This window comes from Austrofundulus limnaeus, unplaced genomic scaffold (genome assembly GCF_001266775.1).
Source record: "Austrofundulus limnaeus strain Quisiro unplaced genomic scaffold, Austrofundulus_limnaeus-1.0 Scaffold103, whole genome shotgun sequence".
Taxonomy (NCBI): Eukaryota; Metazoa; Chordata; class Actinopteri; order Cyprinodontiformes; family Rivulidae; genus Austrofundulus; species Austrofundulus limnaeus.
Window position 1 is genome coordinate 347,019 of NW_013952505.1, and position 8,480 is coordinate 355,498.

General features: G+C 37.1%; 1 protein-coding gene across 2 annotated transcripts in view; it reads right to left on the reverse strand.

The window, feature by feature from the left end:
- The window catches only part of LOC106521108 (partitioning defective 3 homolog), a 330,008-nt gene extending 328,340 nt beyond the window's left edge, over positions 1-1,668 (reverse strand). The window contains 1 exon segment of one of the 2 annotated variants that reach the window (XM_014013528.1): positions 830-1,668. In XM_014013528.1, the coding sequence (XP_013868982.1) occupies positions 830-949 (120 nt within the window). In that variant the 5' untranslated portion in view covers positions 950-1,668. 2 annotated transcript variants of the gene reach the window in all.
- Between the last annotated feature and the right edge of the window lie 6,812 nt (positions 1,669-8,480).

Sequence of the window (8,480 nt, forward strand, 5' to 3'; positions counted from 1 at the left end):
ATATATACGTGGTGACCTGTCATGCGCAGGGGGAAGGGTGGGTTGACAAAATCTGGTTGTCAAAACCTTTTGGTTGTCCAAATTAATCACAATAAAAATGTAATTTAATAAGTATATTGAAATAGGTGATATGTATTACTTCAAAGAATGCTAGACTTTTAATTAATATTTTTATTTCTATTAATTATCGTGATTTTGCTGCAGGTAAACAAATGGTTGGTGAGRGCATGACTTGAATACGGGATCATATCTTCAGGCCGATTCACAAAAACTATCTTTGAGGTATTAAACTCATTTTTACGGCCGTCATCTACAATAAACACAACAAGTTCTGAACTAGTTAAAGCGTTGAGTCTCTGGGTCATTTCCTGTGTCGTTTTTTTTTCCCACACAAACATTTTAACAGAGTGGGTTATTTCAAAAACCTGCCTGACTCCTTATTTCTTCACTGTTTTATCACTTTTTTCACGGACAACTAGAAAGTGGATTTTTTTATTGGTTTAGAGGAAGAAAATGCTAAATTTTCTCTTTGTTTACAATCTTTTTTTATTGCTCCAGCTTTGTTAAAATTTCTTATTTAACCGTCCACCCCATCTCTTTTTTATTTTATTTTATTTTATTGCTCTGCTTGTGGGGGGCACTGGGAGAGGGGGTCTCCAGCGGTTCGGACTTTAAGAACACCCCTGGCTCCTGACAGCGGGGAAAAAAGCGCCATGCTGCGGATCCAGCAGGAGTTATAAAACCACTCCTGTGCAGGAGTGTGTGTGTGTGTGTGTGTGTGTGTTTGTGTGTGTGCGTGAGTGAGTGTGTGGAACAGGAGGGATCTTACCTTTTCAGTGGCTTTCTTATACCTCATGATAGCTTGCTCGATGAGGTTCTGGACTTTAAAATTCCCATCTCCGCACGGAACGACCACTCGCGTTCTCCCGAAACACACCGTCACTTTCATGTCTCCTCCGCCGTGTTAGTTAGTGCATCCAAAGAGAGGAAAGACGCGTCCGAACCGCGATCATTATCCCCTGGTGCTCGCGCGCGCGTGTGTACGTGTATGTGCGGAGGTATAGCAAGTTTTAAAAAAATAAAAAACGAAAAAAGTATCCCCCAGCTGAAGACCCGAGAGAACTGTGTGTGTGCGTGTGTGGTTTCCTGGGAGCAGAAGCCCCGGATCCAGCAGCGGCAGGGCTGGGTGGCGTCCTCCCTGAGCCGTGTTGACTCACTTTACATAAAGTTCCCAACAAAACGAGAAGCCTGTCCACGCACCGCTCCAGCTGACAGACTGACACCAGCGCCACATGTCAGAGCAGGCAGAGAATGTTCCCCAGCAGCAGCCGAGGCTCAGGGCTGATCACTACAAAACTCAGCCCACGACTTGTATGCTTTTAGAGGGAGAAAACTTTGTTTTCTTTGTTTAGGMAATTGTTTTAAACATTTAACTTTATTGTCTAGATTTAAGAAAGGAAGTGTTTTTATTAGAACCAGGGGTGCCATCAAGGGAGGGCGAGGAGGGGGCAGTGTCCCCCACCCCCCACTGTTTTCATTCAAAGCTTTTGCTTGGTGTGCATTTTTTTAATTTCCTCTGGCTATTTACGTTTAGTAGACCCTCGTGGATATAAAACACACAATTGTTTAGCAATTAGAATTTTGTAATTTTAATATAAGGAATAAAACGATTCCCCGATTTGATACTATTGTCGATGTTTTATTTCATGATTACGATTATTTTTTATTTATTTATTTTTTCAACAAAAANATTTGATACTATTGTCGATGTTTTATTTCATGATTACGATTATTTTTTATTTATTTATTTTTTCAACAAAAAATAATTGTAGTCATGTTGTAGCCACGTGTGTTTCTTTTCTTTTAACAGCAGCATTTTTGTCCTTGTATCAAACTGTAACTGTAGTCTTAGTAAGAGAATATAACTTTTTTTTACTTTTTTGTGACCAAAAGATATCAAGTATCAATCTGAATTTGTCTTAAATACATAACTTACTGTTAGATAACAATGKAATTAATACATTCATTTTTATAAATCGTTTCACATTTAAAGCTGTTCGAATCAATTATGAATTGATTATTTGTTACGTCCATTGCTTTTTTGTTTGTTTTTATAAATGTGTATTTAGTAGAGGACAAAGTTCGAGTTGTAGATTGACAGTGCTTTTCTTGTTGATTATTTTTATGTTATATCAACTGTCAATTAAAGAAAATTAAGTAGACATTTGTATATCTGGTGATTCTCTAAGTCCTGTAATTGTCAAATAACCAATGAGACAACAGCATAACCAATTACCTGAAACTCTGTTCTGGCTTTAAGTTTTGGTGTGCCACTGCAGGGTTTTTAGCCAATAATAGGCCAGTGGATGGCATAAATATTTTTAATGTATTTTATTTCAACAGTGCATGTTCCCATACTATGATGACATTTTGTGRTCTGCYTTTGACCAATCACACATGAGAAACATTCAAGTGGTGCAGCGGGCAGCTATTAAAGCACKTTGGGAGCAGTTGGGGGATTCTGTGTCTTGCTCAAGGGCACTAATACATGTGGGCATGATGGGGACTCAAACATGTGACTTTAGGGTCCCAAGTCAGCTGCCCTACCGCTGCACCACAACTACTTTTTCTACTATATAATGGAAGTATAATGGAAGTTTTGGGGCATCAAAATTACTCCTTTTTTATCAATCAATCAATGAAACTAAAGCAACACAATGTTTCAAAGTGCTTCAGATAAAATAAAACCATAGAAGTAAAGCAGCATATAGAAATAAAATACACAAGTTCACATAAAAACAATAAGCTGTGAAAGGATAATACCATACCAACTAACAGGTAAAAATTTAAAAGTTCATATTGTTTATTTTTTTTAGCAGGCTATACTGTTGTACTTACTGTATGACCTAAATAGCATGAATATAAACTGTGTAAACTATTGACCTCCTGCACCATACAATAACAAACATGTCAAAGGTCATACCTTTCAGTGAAGCTGCAGGTCTACGCTTCATCATCTGATGCACAGTGAATATTTGTATAATGAGACACTAACTGGGCTTTTCCAATACATTCTGCAAGATGTAAGGATTTCTGTCAGTGTCCATCTCTCATCATGTATACTGTAGCTTTCATGTTTGTGCTGATGGTTTTTAGTGTTAGTACAACTCTCTTCCCACAGGGCCAGACTTGGTGGCTTCAAGGCTGTAATGTGCAGTATGCTGCCTGAGATGGTTGTGTCCTGAAGCACGGGCAGCCACCTGGCTTCAGAGCAGAAGTCCTGTGTGCTAACACATGTTTTGACTCACAACAGGATGACTGTTGTAGGAAAGGTGTGAAAAGCTGTAGAGCTGAGCTGTTCCAGTTTACATGTAGCTAGCTTCACCTAGTGGTTATTGAGGGCAATGTTCTTCTAATTCAAGAAAGGTTCAAAATAAACGATTTTTATGAAAACATGAATACAACGTTGAGCTATATTTATTGCCCAGCATCAAATGATGAAAAGCAGGCAGGCAATAATGTATTTTTTTTGCTTTTTTGCTTTTTTGTGTGTGTTTTTCTATACAGCAAAATAATTCTGTCTATTAGCAAAATAATTCAAAGATTGCAGGTCATATTTTAATGAAAACTCCATTACATACAGGTACTCATTGAATATACATATACATCCGATCCCTTCTGGAGCTGACCCAATTCATAAAGGCTGCTACGTTGAGCTATCCTTAGAAAACACAAAAATGGCTGCAACTTGAACAGTTTCAAAGTTGTTTTGCCAGAYTTTGGTGTAGCTCTAGCTGAGGGCCATTCACAACACATACTCTAAATACTCCTCATTGCACAATACCTTCACTTCGAAATTCAGCATTAACTCTTGGTATCAGAATTGTTTGTCTGCTAGCAAACTATTTCATGAACCACTGGACTGTATTTAATGAAACWTTCAGGAACTAATCAATYGATGCACAGCCACAATTGATTATATTTGGAATTAATTCAATTTAAAATGACATATAATTGGCATGAGTTAACYCATCAGTTTTACAGATARTGAGCTAAAATTTGATGTTTTAGATGAATCYTTCACAGCACACACTCCAAGCACTWATACYTGTTGGAATATTACATGAGATTGTGCAAAATGATATTTGTCAAAGTTTGACAAATGATTTGTACTGTGTCATTTCTCAACATAAGATGGTTTTAATTAAAGTTTCCTCTGTGGGAACGCAGACACAAGGAAGACAAGTGGTGAAAACTGTAACTACAGTAAATAAATAAGTTAATTAAAACATTATCCCACATCTCAGAGAATGCTTTGGAGCCTAAAAAGTCATGTAACAAGCCTCTATATTCTAATCTGCTCTGTACAAACAAACAAAAATTCCTGCAAGATGAGTTCATTTCCAAATAATAATAACAGGGCTGTGAAATTAATCGAGTTAACTCTGATTAATTTTAGTGCTGCATGGGCATAGATTAAAATTTTTAATCGCTATTAAAATTTACAATCACTTTAATATGGCTGAATATGTAGGTTTGTATATTGCAATGCTCTCAGTGCATTCCAGGTCATGTTTGTAAATGAGAAGTGGTTCTCAAACAGTTTACCTGGATAAATAAAGGATAAATAAATGATATAAAAAAACTCCATGTGTAACACATTATGTACAGTTTTTTTTTGTTGTTGTTGTTGTCTTCTTATGGCTTATTTTTTATTTAACAAATAAATACTATTTAAATTTTAAAAAAWTTGAAGTTTTATGTTAAGTTTAAGATTAATCGTGATTAATCATGATTAATTCACAGCTACCTTGAAATTAAAAGATTAAAAATTTTAATCATTTGACAGCCCTAAATAATAACCAAAAAAAATGTATGAATGGAGGTGAGAAGGTATAATGTATAAATGATGGACGGATAACAGAAAAAAATAATGGGAAAAGGTCCAGAACTGAACTACTTGGTTGTTACAAATGCTTGAGTGAATAACCTTGAAAAGCTCTTWTATAGAGGAGCTCTGCTGCAAACATACACTTTTAGAATAAAGACACCTAAACCAGAAAGACACATTCAAGTGTCGTGTACATGTTTTTTCTCATCCTGCACATTCCCTCTGGTTACTGAACTGTGGGAAAACACACCGTTCTGTCGTACGTTTCCAGACTTGTCCTGCATGGAGAGAGGAGCAGCAATACAAAGCACTGTAAACACCATACGTGTGTGTGCGTATGTGTGCGTGTGTGCGCAACACCAATGTCGGAGAGGTGTTTCTTACACAGCAGGCATGCTTAGACACGACCCTGGCAGGGGAGCGAATCATTCATGACTCAGTCAGCACACTGTTGTGATACAGTTACATCACCACAGGACATGTCCTTTCTTACACACACAAACAAACACACAACCAGCTTCGACCCTTGTTTAGCTTCCTTGCAGTTTTCTGGGAAAGCTTCTAAAAATCAGATCTCAGGTATTCATAAAACTTATCATTTCAGAATGTGTTATTACAAAGTCTTAAGAGGAGCTATCCTTTTTGTAAATGGACTGACAACATCGATAATCAGAAAAAAAGAAGAAAGTGAAGAATTATCATCCAGTGTTTGTTGGATTACAGCCTGCATAAGCTGTAAGAACTTACATGTTGCAGGCAGATCCAAGTTATAATTCAGCGGACAAAGCATAGCTCAGATGTTCATTTTGACAACTTGTCTAAAAGCTTTCAGGCTTGTTGTTTGACCTTCAGAGTGTAGCAAAGAAACCATGTGAGACTGAACGGAAGATGTCACCTCAAAAAGCTGCAGCTTAGTGTTTTGTTCATCCTCATGCTTTGCTCATTTCTTCACCATAGTTGTGTCTATAATTGAAAAGCCCGTTTGTTCATTATGTTTGGCTTTTGCTTTACCGGTATCATCTTCATCTTTTACAGTGCTTGATGTTTGAGGGGAGTATTATGCAAAACCAACTTTTTTGAGCTTTATATCCCATTATAATGTCATTCTCCCAAACACAAAAAAACAACCAGAGTGTTGCAGTGGTGATAGCTATTCAGAGGTGCAAAAACACTTGCTCCTCCTATTTAGCCAAAGCTCCTCCCTGGAGCTCAGCCCCCTTCTAAGATCCTTTGTAAACTGACACTAATGCAAAATATTTAACTTTATTATAATATTAATAATGATAACAATGATTTTTATTTATAACGTACTTTACATTTAAAAAAAATCTCAAAGTAGAACAATCAAATACAATAGCAATAAAACAAGTCGAATGAAATACACATTTCATGTTAAAAAGATAAAAGCAAAACACATTAATTAAAAGGAAATCAATAAGAACACTAAATAAAAAGAAAGATTTCTAGGCCTGTTTTAAAGCGTGCCACAGTCTGTGGAGCCATAAGATGAGGGGTCAGGTATTCCACAGCCAAAGCAAGGCACGTTAATTAAAAGGAAATCAGTAAAAATACTAAATAGAAAAACACGGTGTAAAAAGAAAGGTGTTTAAGGCCAGCTTTGAAGCCTGCCACGGTTTGAGGAGCCCTCAGATGAGGAGGGAGGGTATTCCACAATCGAGGAGCAGCACATGAAAAGGCCCGGTCACCAATAGTGCGAGTCTTGGGAATGTGAAGAAGATTTGTATTTGAGGAGCGGAGGGTGCGTGAGGGAAGAGTGAGGGCATCTAGTAAGTAAGATGGAGCTTTTCCATGCAGACAATGATGAGAAGAAGGATTTAGTAGTTGATCCTAGCAGAAACAGGTAGCCAATGAAGTGAACAAAGAACAGGAGGTAAAATGCTCAAATTTGCACACCCTCATCAGAATTATGAATAAGTTAAATTAGCTGTACATATAGTAATTAGACATCGTTTTGCAGTTTGTGTAGATTAAGACACTATGTGTGTCTTACTGTAATCACTAGTGGTGTAACACTTAGATGGTTAAAAATATTGTTTAGAAAATAGGTTTGTGAGATTAAGACAGGAATGATGACACAAACCCTGTGATCTATGAAGATCAAGTGTCTCTCTGCTCTTTGATCCTCTCCAGAAATTCAGAATACTAAAGAAAGACAGTCTATCATTTATTTGAAGAAACATTTAAAGCACTTGTCAAACTCAAGGCCCACAGGCCAAATGTGTKCAACCMTTGTATRCTATGTAGCCCAAGAGAGCTTCAAGGATGTAATAATGTCTTAAAATAATGTATGCTGCTTTAAAGACAGCATTGCCCATAAACTTCATCTCCTGTACAATGCATGTTGTTTAATTTATCCACAAAATGATGGCATCCTACCACTAAGTGGAGGTGCATATTGTTCGAATGTAGCCAGTGGCTGGCAAAAATGTATCAAAATGGAGATTTGACACTTTAAATTTCACCAGCTACTTTTGCAGCAACCTGATTGAAATGGGAAGTGGGAGTCTCCCACATACATTCCTGAATTTAAACTGGAACATCCCTCCAGTGGGAATTCCCAGTAAAAAAATTCAGTTCAGAGTTCAGGATTCAAGATGGCAGCTACTCACCAAAATACAACAGTGAGTAAAACGCTTAAAAGTATTTCTGTGTAATTTATTTCCTATTTAATCAGCCCTACACATACTTTTCAGTGTTTATACAAGGATTTGTTAAAACATTGTTTCTATGCATGAAATACCACGTATACTTCAGTATTGTTTGTCAGTAATGCTCAGCCGTATATGAGACGAAGAACGTGARGTTTCATYTGTAGTCAAAGTTAATTACAACTGGCTCATTGAGGACAACCATGATGCCCCTTTATAAAAAGAGTTTGACACCCCTGATGTAAGTGGATGTAATTACAATTAGTTTAAATGGATCCCAGTCCTGGTCTAGCACTGGCATTTATTTAGCAGAAAGCCAGCATGTTGTTCTGTAAATATCATAGTCCATGATGCCTGCCTGACCTCACTTGTTGATCTGTCTATCACCATTGTGAACAAAAATTAGCTCAGAGCTGACCACTGACGTAATCCCATCCCCACGTTGAAAGTTAAAAGTTACCTTTCTTACACATATAATAATTTTAAAAAACTGCAGTATTGTTGGTTTTTACACAAAATCTAACACATGCTGAGGCTTGTGTGGTGGCTCAGTTAATACCCAGGAGCAGCTGTTACTACAGCACCTTGACTTCATTAAAAAGAAATCATTAGTAGCTGGAGGCAGCAGAAATCCACAGTCTAACCCCTCTAATGAACCAAAACATGCTAGGTGGAATGAGACTGGAAGAGGATAAGCCTCAAAACAAACATCAGAAAGTGTTCATGGGTTTTTATAGTCTCGTGTTGAATCTTGTAGGTCTGCCACACCTTTATGTAAGCCAGTTTAATTTTTTTTATTATTTTTTTTTACAGAATTGTATTATTTACACATCTAATAGCCTTATAGCATATACTATGAAAGTATATACAGTGCAGTGGTTCCCAAAGTTGGGGTCGGGACCCAAAGTGGGGTCCCGAAA